At 44.4% G+C, this 14,799-nt stretch overlaps 1 protein-coding gene across 1 annotated transcript in view; it reads right to left on the reverse strand.

Annotated features, from left to right (window-relative positions):
* The window catches only part of LOC118651019 (cat eye syndrome critical region protein 2), a 233,467-nt gene extending 222,759 nt beyond the window's left edge, over positions 1 to 10,708 (reverse strand). The window contains exon 1 of the mRNA XM_036299723.1: positions 10,258 to 10,708. Within this exon, the coding sequence (XP_036155616.1) occupies positions 10,258 to 10,383 (126 nt within the window). The 5' untranslated portion in view covers positions 10,384 to 10,708. The remainder of the gene's footprint in view (positions 1 to 10,257) is intronic.
* Between the last annotated feature and the right edge of the window lie 4,091 nt (positions 10,709 to 14,799).

The following is a 14,799-nucleotide window of genomic DNA, read 5'->3' on the forward strand; positions in this document are numbered from 1 at the left end:
CATCACAATACATTTTTTTCTCCAAACCCAAACGAAAATTTATTTAAATACATAAATATTTTGCCATACTAAGAGGAAAATCCAATGGGAGAAACCATAAAAATATTTGGAGCAACATCAAGAAAGGTTCTGTGGTTAGTATGTTTTAAACTGAAAATAAACTTTATACAGCTTGGTATCTGCATATGTCCCAAATGTGCATGCCAGGACTGGGACACACACACACACACAAACACCGAGCTTAGGCCTCACTGAGCTTTTGACCTGGTTATGACTAACCCCCGCCCCCATCCACCCCCAACAGTCCACCACTACACAATGTTCAAGAGATATGTCAAGAAGAGCCTGTGCCCTGACAAGCAGTGGCAGCAGGGCAAGCCAGCCTGAGGCTGCAACACAACACCTGCAACACACCTTCTATCATAAGAGCATCAAGCAACTAGCCCTTGCCTAAGGGAGGGCTTTCTTTATAGGACCCAGTCAGCTTCATACCCTCTTCTCCACTATCCCGAAGCCACTCTCCTTAAATGACTACACAAGGAAGAAAAAAATTACATCTGTTTCCCAGCATGTGCAACTGCTAATGACATGCACATTTGGGAGCAACTTTGATTTCTTTCTATTTCTATTAACAAAAATATTAAATGTTTGCAGTTAAGAAAAATAATCACTATCAGAAGGAAAAATTCATCTACTTCATAAACATAGTGTACCTTCTATACAATGACCAACACTTAAGTCTTCCCTACTTATACTCTAAAGGAGTGATGCTTGTTTTTTTAAAAAATGTTTTTATTGATTTCCGAGAGAGGAAGGGAGAGGGAGAGATAAAAACATCCATCAGCTGTCTCCTGCTACTGGGGTTCAAGCCTGCAAGGGCAACAGGGGCATGTGCCCTGAACCGTAATTGAACCTGTGACCTCCTGCTGCATGGGATGAGACTCAACCAACTGAGTCACACTGGCTGGGCTAAAGAAATGATTCTTAAGCAGGATAATCTTGGTCCCCCCAAGATATATTTGGCAATGTCTGGAGGCATTCTTATTTGTCATAACTGGGGTTGCTACTGGCACCTAGAGGTCAGGGGTGCTGCTAAATATCTTAAAATACATATGACAGCTTTCCACAGCAGAGTTATCTGGTTCAAAAATATCAATAGTGCTGAGGCTGAGAAACCCTGAGCACTAAAGAAACCCACAGAATCCTGAGCTCAAACATCCAGCAATTCCTTTCTCAAACATAAGAACTACTGAAAAGAGACTTTCCCAAGTTTTCCAGCATAAATTGATTAGTATTAGAGACTAATGTAAAGAAGATAAAATAAAAGCATCCAAGGAACAGCATCCAATGAACTATGAAAATTCAGGGGAAGGGTAAAACAGATCTCTGAAGAGGGTACAGTATCAAATGAAAGGCAAACCACAAGCTAGAAGCTATACTGGATTTCATTCCAAGATCTAAGTATAAAATCATCCTATCTAATAAAAGAGAAACATGGTAATTAGCCATAACTTCACTACCCTTCCCATTGGCTAATCAGCGAGATATGAAAATTAACTGCCAACCAAGATGGCGGCCGGCAGCCAGGCAGCTGACGCGAACAGGGAGGCTTGCTTGCTCCAGTGACCGAGGAAGCCAGGTTCCCCGCCTGCTGCTGCCGGCCTCTCAGCTGCTCTCTAAGAAACATTGTTACAAATATAGAAGCTAAACCAGCCGTGGGCAAACTACGGCCCGCGGGCCGGATCCAGCCCGTTTGAAATGAATAAAACTAAAAAAATAAAAAGACCGTACCTTTTTATGTAATGATGTTTACTTTGAATTTATATTAGTTCACACAAACATTCCATCCATGCTTTTGTTCCGGCCCTCCGGTCCAGTTTAAGAACCCACTGTGGCCCTCGAGTCAAAAAGTTTGCCCACCCCTGAGCTAAACAAAACCCCAGAAACCTGCTTTCAGCGGCCAGGATCTCAGAGCTGGAGTCGCAACAAAGTTTCAAATACAGAAGGTAAACAAAGCCCAGAAATCTGCTTTCAGCAGCTGAGGTCTCAGAGCTGGAGCCAAGCCTCAGAGCTAAAGATGGCTCTCAGCTCCAGTGACAGCCATAGAAGGTAAATAAAATCCCAGAATAAAAAAGAAAAAAGAAATAGAGAGGTTGGGAGCTTCAGTCACCTGCCAGCCTGAAAATGGCCCTCAGCCCCTCACCCAGACTGGCCAGGCACCCCAGTGGGACCCCCACCCTGAAAGGGCTGTGACCAGCTGCAAACAGCCATCATCCCCTCACCCAGGCTGGCCAGGCACCCCAGTGGGGACCCCCACCCTGATCCGGGACACCCTTCAGGGCAAACCAGCCGGTCCCCACATGTGCACCAGGCCTCTATCCTATATAGTAAAAGGGATCAGCGGAGCCTCGAGGCCTCCCGGCACCAGGATCAGCGGAGCCGCGAGGCCTCCCGGCACCGGGATCAGCTGAGCAGCGAGGCCTCACTGACCTGGTGTCAAGCGGAGCCACGAGGCCTCCCAGCACTAGGATCAGCGGACCCGCGAGGCCTCCTGGCCCCTGGAGCAGCGTGACAGGGGGCAGCGCCAAAACCCCCTGATCGCCCTGCGGCTCTGTGTGTGTCAGAGGGGGGGGTCACTACCTCCCTATCCACCCTGCTCTGTTCGTGACAGGGGAAGGCGCCCCAACCCCCTGATCGGCCCTGCTCTGTGTGTGACAGGGTGCGGCGCCCAATCCTCCCATGGGCCCTGTTCTGTATGTGACAGGGTGGAGCCTCAACCTCCCCATCGGCCCTGCCTTGAGTATGTCAGGAGGTGGCGCCCCCAAACCCCCAATCGGCCCTAATCTGAGCGTGACTTAGGGTGGCATCGCAACTTCCTGATCGGCCCTGCTCTGTGGGTGACAGGGGGGAACTCCCCAACCCTTTGATCGACCCTGCTCTGTGTGTGACAGTGTACAGAGCCCCAACCCCCTGATGGGCCCTGCTCTGTGCGTGACAGGGGGCAGCACCCCAACCCCCTGATCGGCTGGCTCTGTATGTGACAGGGGTGGCGCCACAACCCCCTGATCTGCCCTGCTCTGTGCGTGACAGGGAGTGGCGCCGCAACCTCCCCATCGACCCTGCCTTGAGTGTGACAGGGGGCGGTGCCCCAACCCCCCAATCGGCCCTACCCTGAGCATGACTGAGGGTGGCATCGCAACCTCCTGATCCGCCCTGCTCTGTGCATGACAGGGGGCGGCGCCCCAACTCCCCAATCAGCCCTGCTCTGAGCCCAACCAGGGGCTGCGGGGCAGGCACCTAGGGATTGGGCCTGCCCTCTGCCACCCGGGAGCGGGCCTAAGCCAGCAGGTCGTTATCTCCCGAGGGGCCCCAGACTGTGAGAGGGCACAAATTTTTGTGCACTGGGCCTCTAGTGCTCAATATAAGAAACAAAAGTGAAGGGAACATAACATAATTCAAGACTTTCATCCTCCAAAATTCTGCATAATCTCAAAATATTGGCTCAGATTGAAGACCTTGGAAAGAGTGAGAATGTCAATCTTCAAGTCTCGAGTGAGAATGTCAATCTTCAAGTCTCGAAGATACGCCTTTCAAAGCGTATCTTCTATATATATAAAAGTCTAATATGCAAAATGTCCCCTCGGGAGTTTCATTGCTCGCTAAGACGTGTGCTGACCACCAGGGGCAGCGCGGAATGAAAGGAGGGCCCTGGCCGGCAGCTGGAAGGCCCCGATCAGTCCTGATCGCTGGCCAGACCTAGGGACTCTACCCATGCACAAATTTTGTGCACCGGGCCTCTAGTTTTCAGATAAGATTTCCACAGAAAGACAATTTATATAAAGCACAAACACACAAGTATGGTTATACAGTTTTCGTTTGGTATAAATTTAATTTGTAAAACACAGATTCTCACACAGCTCATAACCAGTGAGAAACATTCATAAAATCATAGACTTTTAGTTCTAGGAAACATGTAGGAATTATCTAGTTTAAGATTCCCATTTTAAAAATGGGGCATTTGAAACCAAAAGTGATCTAAGATCACAATTCGATGACAAACTCGGTTTGGGCCCTTTGAAAATAAATTCTTATTCTCATTCTTCTTTTTTTTTTTTTACTAATCCTCACCCAAGGTTATGTTTTCCATTGATTTTTTAGAGAGTGGAAGGGAAGGAGGCAGAGAGAAAGAGAGAAAAAAAAAAATCAATGTGAGAGGAACACATCGATTGGTTGCCTCCTGCATGCTCCCCAACCAGGACGGGATCAAACCTGCAACCCAGGTATGTTCCCTTGACTGGGAATGGAACCCAGGACCCTTCAGGGCCAATATACTTAACCACTGAGCCACATTGGCCAGGTCTAAAAATACATCAACTAGATCTAAGACCATATAGTTAAAAGCCATGCTGTTCTGTTCATCTTGGCTGTTCACACTGAATTTTCACATAAACCAGTTTTTGCACTTGGGTTTTCCAGCATTCTGATAGTGCTCCTCAATCTTACCTATAACAAATTGCAAGAATCCAGCACTCTCCTGATCAAAGGGCAGACGGTTGGTTGTACCGAATGCAGCCAAGTTTTATTTTAGGCTATCCTAACTGTGTTCCAGAAAATTAAGTAAGACCCAACTGAACTTCTGTCATAAAGCAAGCCAGATGCCAATATAGACTGTCCTTCAGAGAGAGATGAGAGGGTATTGCCCTTTCTACAACTGTAGAACTCCCAACTACCTCTTTGAAACTTCATATAGCAGGCAAAAACTGAAAAAACAAACAATAAAAGACTGCCCTTTGAAGATGTTGGTATAAACAGAAAAGGATCTAGTATTCACTTTTGGAGAGAGACACTCTGACAGAACATTCTCTCTCCCCTTTCAGGATTTCAAACAGCATATACATTTGCTCCTCTATAATTTACATCCTGTTCTTGGGCTTTCCTTGTCAGAGAAGGAGCAGATCCTGAACCTTTAGAAGACATTTATCATGTGTTACTATCTTACATTAAATAGATTCATGTGACAAACCACTTATTTCTAAATCATTTTAGATATATTATCTCCTGGCATGTTCAAATACCATCTTCTCACATTGAGGCAATATCTAATCACCCTATTTTAAACTGCAACAACCCACCCGATCAATTTGGCTAGCCTCTACCCTACTTGATTTCCTGTCATCCTCTGAGACACTATACAGTTTGTTTAATGTCTGTCTCCTTCTGCTAAAAAGAGGGCAGGTATTTCTGTGTTATGTTCACATCCAGCACCTAGTACACTGTGCCTAGCACACATAGTAAATGCCCAAAAAATATTTGCTGAAAGAAACAAATGAAATTATGAACTTGTTCTTCTGTACTAAATTAAGCATAAGTTTTAAAACGATCTTCAGCATCCCACATTATTAAGAACCAAAGAACTCTAGATCTGCATTGTGGAATCTTGGTCATTACCTAGTGTCTAGCCCAGTGATGGCGAACCTATGACACACGTGTCAGAGGTGACACGCGAACTCATTTTTTTGGTTGATTTTTCTTTGTTAAATGGCATTTAAATATATAAAATAAAGATCAAAAATATGTCTTTGTTTTACTATGGTTGCAAATATCAAAAAATTTCTATATGTGACACGGCACCAGAGTTAAGTTAGGGTTTTTCAAAATGCTGACACGGCGAGCTCAGAAGGTTCGCCATCACTGGTCTAGCCCTTCATTTTATAGATAACGAAAACTGATGTAGAAACAGTGTGAGGCAGTAGCAACAGCATAAAATTTGGTATCAAAGAACCTGAAATCCAAGTGAAAGCCTGTGTGCAAGCAACTTAGCCTCTCTAAATTTTCAATTTCCTCATGAGGATATCTTCTACCTCACGGTGATGGTTAAGGACGACTAAGGATAAAACAAAATAACATTTGGAAAACGTACAAAGTGCTACTATGAAAGTGTCATTTATCACTAGGTTATTTTAACCTGTCCCAAGTCACAAGAGCTAGTTAATGGCACAATTAGAATAAGAGTTCAAGTTTCCTAACGCCTAGTCCAATGCATCTTGTGTCATGAAACTAGGCTTCCGATTCCCCTATTCAGGGCCAACTTATTCTGTCATCTAGTTCAAGGTTTCTTACTTAACCTTGTATGGTTGGGGATCACTTCTAGAATTTGATGAAAGCAATAGTTGCTCTCCTCCAGCAAAGTGCATATATATATACACCAACATAAAACACCCAAAGCCCATCTACAGGCCCCATTACTCACTGATATAGTAATGTACCCTCAGCAATTTTTATTTATTTTCATAAATAAGTCATGCCTTGGTGGTATTAACTAAGAGGCTGGATCCAAGGAAACACCAAGAGTAGAATTCAGGAATCTGAATTAAAGGTACTGCCCCCAGATCATCATGCTGATTAGGTGAGGACTTTAATTAACCACATACAATCACAACCAGAAAGGAGCTACAAAGAAGGCAATAGTTTCAGTACTCAAAAGCAGGAAGCTCAGGGAAAAAAGCGTTAGACAGGACTAGTAGATTCTTTTTATCATGCTGCTATACTATATAGAAAGCATTCAGATAATTTTACATGAGTATTTTCAAATAGTCACCTAAAGACATCAAGGTTTCTTCTTTAGAGAAAACATGCAGAAATGTTTGTGATGAAATTTCTGCTCTCAACCCCACACCCATCATGATTAACTCCAGACCAGATTATCTAAAATGATTCTATCTTCCTCTACTTTACTTTGATCAAGTAACATACTATATTCACTGTAAAAATAATTTGGCTAGGAAAAAGAACAATCAGTATGAAATCTTTGGGGAGATCAATACCAACTACTGAATGCAGTGTCATTAATCCACTGTTGTCCAGATATACCTCAACAGCCTCATCTGAAAAATAAAAAGAACACCCAATCTATGGTGCAAATACATTGTGAGAATATTTGATAATCTGTTAATGTGTTAACAATTAATAGCTGTTATTCCTGAGTGGTGGGACCCAATGTTAACAGTTAACAGCTTTTATCTTTGAGTGGTGGGATTATGGTGAATTTAATTCTCTTACCTATAATTTGCTTTAATTTTTAAGTTTTACATAATGCTTATGTATTATTTTTAAAACCAGAAATTATGAACTTAAAGCATTACCTAACTAGGGTTAAGGAATGTCCAGCCCATGGGCCATATGAGGCCTGAGAACTCATTTGGTCTGGCCCTGCCAAGACATTAGGGGTGAGTTAATTAAATGTTTGACCAAATATAGCAGGGTAATTTTTAAGTTGATAATTTTGTATGGGCTGCAAGTGATGTTATAAATATCTAAATGGCCCTTGGGAGAAAGAAGGTTCCCCACTCCTGATCTATACATTCAGATTTTTTATCTGATGTTTAAGAACACCAATTTGGGGGGTGGGCTACAACATATAAGGCCTTATATCCCCAAAATAAGAATCAAGTATATTGACTCTTCTGAAGAAATCCTGTACTTTCAAGGTGGAGAGAGAACAAAGATGTGGTCTTTTTTACATGCAAAAATAATATCTGTGCTTTGGGGACCAGTTCTATAAGTAGGAGGTCTTGACCTTTGGCAGAATTGCATCATGAATCTTTTCAACCCTTCACTCTCTAAAAGATTGCTTCACTTTAAAAAAGAAGCCACGTCCTTGAGGATTCTGCTTCCTAAATTTTCTATAAATCCATGGATTCAGCTTGGTGGTCCAGGGTAAAATGAGATTTTTCCCACAGGTGAAAACTGGCTGCCTAAAATCTGATATCCAACTTCTATGACTTGGTATTATTCATCAATTTTATCTTTTAAGATTGCCATAAATTAAGATTGTAGAGCCTTTTTAGCTGGCCTAACAAGATACAACTCAGCATTAGAATTGTTTGGGGATTTTTTTAAAGGGTCTTCCACTGCATCATAAACTCTAACCACGGAATTGTTTCTCAAACTGTCAGGACAATAAACTATTTGATTAAAACATCACCTAAGCAAAATAAAAATAAATTTACTTATACTTAAGAGAATAAAAACTGATATTGTTTCTTATGAACTCTGCACTGTCACTGAGTTGAATTTATTAGAAGCCTAAAATAAATTTAAAAATTTTTAATTTCTGATAACTACTGAAAATTTTAAGTTAAATTTTACATTAAGCAGTTCAAAACACACTTTACATGAGAAATGAGAATTATACAAGAACTGCAGAGTAAAAATATCACTAACACTTGTTATCCATCTACTGAACATCTCCAAATAAAAATATGAATTGTTACCAAAATGGAGTCCAAATATTCATTCCTATGGCATGTATTTCAAATAGCATACACTTTACCAACAAAAAAGTGTCACTGCCCAGAAAGTCATCTCAAATAGCTCCATTACTCACCTGTAACTGATTTTTTCATTTGTTATACATACAAATTTGACCTCTTTGATCAGCTTACATTTCCTCTAGGAATTAAACTAGCTAATACTTAGAAATCACAAATTTATTTCTTAGAGCATAAGACAAGTAATTTATAGAATACTCTAGATATTTGTAACAACTTAAGGCAAAATTAGTTACCTCTACTTTGCCATCAACAAACTGGGAATACATAGATTTTGAAAGATGAGCTTTTCCACAGTGCTTTTACAACAGGTCCCTTGAATCACCTCAGTTTCATTACCTGGGGCTGGAGGCAAGTTTACCAGCACCCAAGATGGCATCGTTGCAGGCAACACCTCCCACAACAGCCACCATTTTGAGGATCAGGATATAAACTACTCACGATTTTATGCCAACTAAAAGAAAGCACAGGATTACCAGAATAATTGTTAAATATCTTGACTTTTAGCATTCCCCAACCTTTCATTTCTGTGGCCCTGTTTCTCCTCTTCAGTCAATATAAACAGTTGTCCCACTAAAATTTTTAGTAAAAAGCATGCTTTCTACAATTACGTTCAAACTTTGAAAATAAACACTATGGTGCTACCTAAAATACCCAAGTTATTATATCTTCCTAACATTTTAATTACATTATTTTAATCAGTTTAAGGAACTAAGAATCGCCAAAAGCCAGTGAATGGTCCTAGTTTATTAGCCTACATTCCTCTTCATTCTTCCACCCAACCCTTTTTGATCTTTTTATTTCCCGATTTCATTAACTCTGCAACAAGAGCAAGTTCCCACACTTCATTCATATGAGAAGCAACTGATATCTGCGCAAACAAAGAATCTAAAACTAAAGATAAGACAAAAATCTTAGGAGTAAACTAATTAAAATCAACCCGAAAACGGCAGAAAGTAAGATAGGTGGGGGTGGGGAGGCAACAACCACTATTTGCTCCTCCAAACGGGTGATTCTTATTTTGATTCCTCCACCGGCGAATTCAATGGCAGAACTGAAAAGAAAAACTGACCAAGTTTCCACTTATCTTTCTCCAAAGGCAAAAGGTGATTAAGTCACTACGCACATTGCTACAGAAGAGCAAGCAATTCAACCTGCCAACCAATCAAATATTTCACACCCTCTTCCAAAAATACTAAAAGAAAGGAGGATGCCGGTGGGCTAGCTGCCCGTCTCGGCGACACTGTACCTCCCGTTCCTCACACTCCCGCCACCAGCCCTGCTGCTGCGACCCCTGGTCTGCGTGCGGCTCTCACAAAGCGTCGGTGTGAAAACACCTTCGGCCTGACCGGAGCCATCCTCCTCCTCCACGATCGCCCGTTGAGATAATGGCGAAATCGACTCCAAGAGCTCTCGAGGTCACCGCATAAAGAGGGCCGTCAGTGCCGAGGGGAAAGGCGCTATTAAAAAATAGCGGAGTCCTAAACTTTCCCTCCGCAGCGCCGCAGCTCCGAGCCGGGCCCCAGTCCCCGCCGCCCCGAGTTAGCCCAAGGCGCCCCCGAGGTGGGGGCGAGCCTAGCCCGGCACCCCATCCCGCCACAGCAGCTGGCTCGCCGCTTCCCCCGACCCCAGAGGGAGCTCCTGAAGCCAGAGGAGAGCGGCGGTCCCACTCCCACAAAAGCGAGTTCCCCCCGCCCTACCGCCGCCCGTCCGCCTCGCCTCGCCGGAGCAGGCGCGGTGCGCGCGGCGGCCGCCGGCAACGTCCCGAGCCCAGACTCCTGCCTCCGGCCAGTCCGCGCCGCACGCCCCCGCCGAGCCCTCTGCTGGGGGCCGACGCCTGGCCGCGTCTCAGGCGCCGCTCCCTCCCGCGTGGAATTCCGGGCGCCCCGCCGGGAAGGGTAAAGGGGCGCCGAGCGCGGCCACTCACCTCGATCTCGAAGTCGGGCAGGCGGAACGCCGTGCGAAAGAGCGAGCAGAAGTGCGCTATGGCCGGGACTTCCCACCAGGAGCGGAGCTCGCCCAGCCCGGCCGCACCGCCTTCCTCTGGGCACATCTCCCGACGGTGGCGGCGGGAGCGCCGGCCCCGTGCTCGACGCGCTCTTTGCGGCCCCACGCTGCCCGCCCGCCCGCCGGGACTCCGGCCTCAGCTCCTCGGGCGGGGGCGGGGACGGCTGCTTCTCCCGCTGCTGCCGCCGCTCGGCGGGTGCATGAGCTGAGGGCCGACGAGCGCGCGGGGGGCGGTGGCTCGGACTCAGTCACTGAGGCGGCGGCTGCTCCCGCTGTCCGCGGGTTCCGCGCCCTCGCCCCATCCCGCGGCTGTAGCTGCGGCTGCGGCTGTGGCTGTGGCCGCCCCGAGCCCGGTACAATGTAATCATCTCAGCCAGCAGAAACAGATGGGGCTGGGGGCGGGGAGAGGGCCGAGCGAGGGCCGGGGGAGGGGCCGCCACGAGGAGGGGGCGGGGCTGCTCCACCACAACAACAACCCCGCCCCCACCCCCGGCCCCGGACAGCTGCACGGGAAGAGAGGGGGAGGGGAGAGGGAACTGAGCGCCCCAAGAAAGAATTGTATGTAGAAGGGAGCGAGGTGCACCCTATGAGCTGCTCTGAGATGCACTCCGCTTCTCAGGTGTCTGGGGCTGAGGAGTTTAATGACTTTGATGAATAAGGACAATAAGGGTCTCTCTCCCACCCCCAACTTGGCCTTAGTGGTTAACATTCTTTTAAAGGGCCCGCTGGATGGTTCTTTCTGAGGCTAGAATACGCTAGACCCAGAAAGACGCACGTGGGAGGTCAGATGTTATTGGTGCTGATGGTAGTACAGGAGAACCAGTGGACTGTGCTCAGCAGATATCTAAGTCCTAGAGAAATTAAGTGGTTTCCACGTGTTATTTAACACTTTTATTCCATCTAAGAAGCTCCTTATGCGAAGGAGCTGGCTTTCTCCAAGGGAAGGTGGATGGCTGGTGAAGCTGGAACTCAATAGGATGGAGGCAGCAGGAAGGGTTGGGTAGGGCAGGCACCAATCAGCAGAGGTGTGGAAAGAGCGACCCCCTCCCATCACCCCCGGAAACGGACATGTAAGACCGCCCTAAAGAAGACAAGCTTAAAAAAAAAAAAAAAAAAAAAGACGCGCTTGGAGTCCTACAACTACCCTGGCTGCAGAAAAGCTGCCTTCATAGTGTAATGAGAAAGGTGGTGGGTGGGAAAAGGGAGATAATCTGAGGAGTGTGTTGTGTTGGGGGTGGAGACCTGCACGCCTTAGGCTAAGAGAAGACTCTAGAACAGTGGTTCTCAACCTTCCTAATGCCGGGACCCTTTAATACAGTTCCTCATGTTGTGGTGACCCCTAACCATAAAATTATTTTCGTTGCTACTTCATAACTGTAATGTTGCTACTGTTATGAATCGTAATATAAATATCTGATATGCAGGATGTATTTTCATTGTTACAAATTGAACATAATTAAAGCATAGTGATTAATTACAAAAACAATATATAATTATGTATATGTTTTCCGATGGTCTTAATTGACCCCTGTGAAAGGGTTGTTCGACCCCCCAAAGGAGTCGCGACCCACAGGTTTAGAACCGCTGCTCTAGAAGGACATTGAGGCCTCCGCTTGAGAAATGTTTCATTCTACAGTATGTTAGAATTCTAAGCTTGAAGTGGGGAAAATCACCTCCAAAACTGACCAGAAATTTGGAAAAACTACAATGAATGCCCAGGTATTTGTACCGATCACTGCAATTTCGTATTTATTGCATTCTACTCAAGTCTCAAAGGGGCTTAGCTGGCTGGTTTCTGTATTCCACCTCTCAGACAGGAAGCACTGCCCCTGATGCTGCTCCCAAATTAATCAAGTACTTATTGAGTGACAGGTACAATCACAAAGTGTATAGTGATGAAACCGAAGATCCTCTTCTACCTTTGAGCAGTGTAAAGTCTGGAGAGAATGGCAAACGTATTGAACATTATGTGATAGATTTTGGAGTCTGGGTACTTCTCTCTCACCTCTCCCTCTCTTTATTCTGGTAGTTTTAATAACTTGTTTTGTTTTTATAAGGCAGCATTTAAAAATAACACATCCAACTTCTTAAAGAAAATGTATATCTCAGTGTATCTTTTATGAATCAACTATTCTCAAAATACTTCATCTTCTAATATTCCCCCACCCTCACCCCACCTCTGTGTAGAAACAGCCCCAAGGTTTGCAGTTTTGCTGTTTTATTACCTGGAACTATTAATTATTTAAAATTCATCCTCAAATTCTACCATATATTTTAATCTTTGACAAAAGTTGGCATACATCTAAAGAGCAGAGGGTATATTTTGGTGTGTTTCTAAAGCACAGCTACTATGTAGATATTCTATTAATAGATGAGATGTAAAAGGGTGACAAGCCACTGTGGAATTAATCACATAACCTGAATTGGATGTTTTTCCCTGTTTTTCTTCATTTCCTCCCATATCGGTTTGACCTTCCACAACACTTGCCTCTCTTTTATTAAAGGGTTACTGCTTTCCTTTAACAGTTGTTTTGAATCCATTATATCCTGACTGTTCTTTCCTCACCTTCTTTTTCCTGGTTCTCCTCCGTCTTTTCATTCTTGCCTTTATCTTTTATCATTGTTTAACCTTTTTTACCTGGCCTCTTCTCACTAGCCAGCTTGGTGTCACTAGCCAGCTTCGTAAGAGTGCCTAGAGAACGTTAACAATACTAGAAAGCATGTTTTGGTTACTCTAGTATGTTTGAATGCTGGTTATATTCCTCCCACCTCCACTTGAAGGAAGGCTACTCTGTTGTCCTCTTCCCTCCTCCACAATCCTGTAAATCACCGATTTTCAATCTTTTTCATCTCATGGCACATATAATTACTAAAATTCTGCGGAAACCAAGAAATATGGTTTTTTGCCAATGTGACCAAAAAAAGATTTAATTTTGATTTATTTACAATAATAATAATAATAATTACCTACCCTTTTTGCTCCAAAGTGACTTTAAAAAATCAGGTGTCTAGCCCTGGCTGGTTTGGCTTAGTGGATAGAGCATTAGCCTGTGGACCTAAGCGTCCTGGGTTAGATTTCGGTCAAGGGCATGTACCTCAGTTGCAGGCTCCTCCCTAGCCCGGGCCCTGGTCGGGGTGCATGCAGGAGGCAACCAGTCTATGTGTTTCACATCGATGTTTCTCTCTGTCTCTCCCTCTTTCTTCCACTCTCTCTTAAAATCAATGGAAAAAGTGTCCTCTGGTGAGGATTAAAAAAATCCAAAAAAAAAACCAAAATCAGGTGTCTATACTTAAGTATAAGGATTTGTGGTACCAAGAATTAACCAATCATATGCAACCTTATTATGTGATGTGACCAATAAGATGCAACTCTATTATATGACCTACATATTTATGGTTCAAGACAGGGCATTCACACCAGACAGCTATCGTTGTGTTGGCTGTTGTCATTTTCTTTGACAATCTAAGGGAAAACAGGTCAGTGCCTATGTAGTCAGGTATAGTATGTTTTAAGAATTCTTGTGGCACACCAGTGTGTCCCTGTACTGCTGTAAATCAACAAATCTGTCTTGGAACTGGAGGTGCCCCCCTGGTGGTGGTCACAGACTTCTCCCTGTCTCTTCCTGTGTACCTTCTTCCCCTGTGAGTGATTTGCCTTCTAACTTTTTCTTCTAAGGGCCACTTCTCAGTGTTCATATGGATAGATACATCAACTTTAGACTTCTTTCTTTCTATACATCCTCTAACTCTGGTTCAGTTTCTATAGTTTTTGCTTGGTTTCCTCACTATGCTCTCCACTCACCCCAGCTTTCACCCACAGTCTGGAACCAATCCTGGTCCGAGCAGCTAATGACTGTTACATGTCTTGGGTCTGGCTGAAAGTGAGGCCTCCATGTTCCCTGAGTTTGGGTTCTAACTAGAATCTCACATTTTGACCCCTGCCGCTGCCTCTATTGGAACTGATACCCTGAAGCTTTGACCTTGCATTGAACATTTGTTCCACCTTTCCCTTAAGACTTAATAGCCTCAGATCTATTTTCTGACTGTGTTTCTGGCCTTATCTCCTGGAACCTAGATTGCTGACCCCAATACCTAGATCAGTGATGGCAAACCTATGACACGCGTGTCAGAGGTGACACGCCAACTCATTTTTTGGTTGATTTTTCTTTGTTAAATGGCATTTAAATATATAAAATAAATATCAAAAATATAAGTCTTTGTTTTACTATGGTTGCAAATATCAAAAAATTTCTATATGTGACACGGCACCAGAGTTAAGTTAGGGTTTTTCAAAATGCAGACACACCGAGCTCAAAAGGTTCACCATCACTGACCTAGATGTTAGACACTCGTCCCTTCCCCATTCCTTTCTTCCTTTAATTCAGCGGTTCTCAACCTATGGGTCGCAACCTCTTTGGCGGTTGAATGACCCTTTCACAGGGGTCGTCTAAGACCATCCTGC

This window comes from Myotis myotis, unplaced genomic scaffold, assembly GCF_014108235.1.
Source record: "Myotis myotis isolate mMyoMyo1 unplaced genomic scaffold, mMyoMyo1.p scaffold_m19_p_3, whole genome shotgun sequence".
Classification (NCBI taxonomy): domain Eukaryota; kingdom Metazoa; phylum Chordata; class Mammalia; order Chiroptera; family Vespertilionidae; genus Myotis; species Myotis myotis.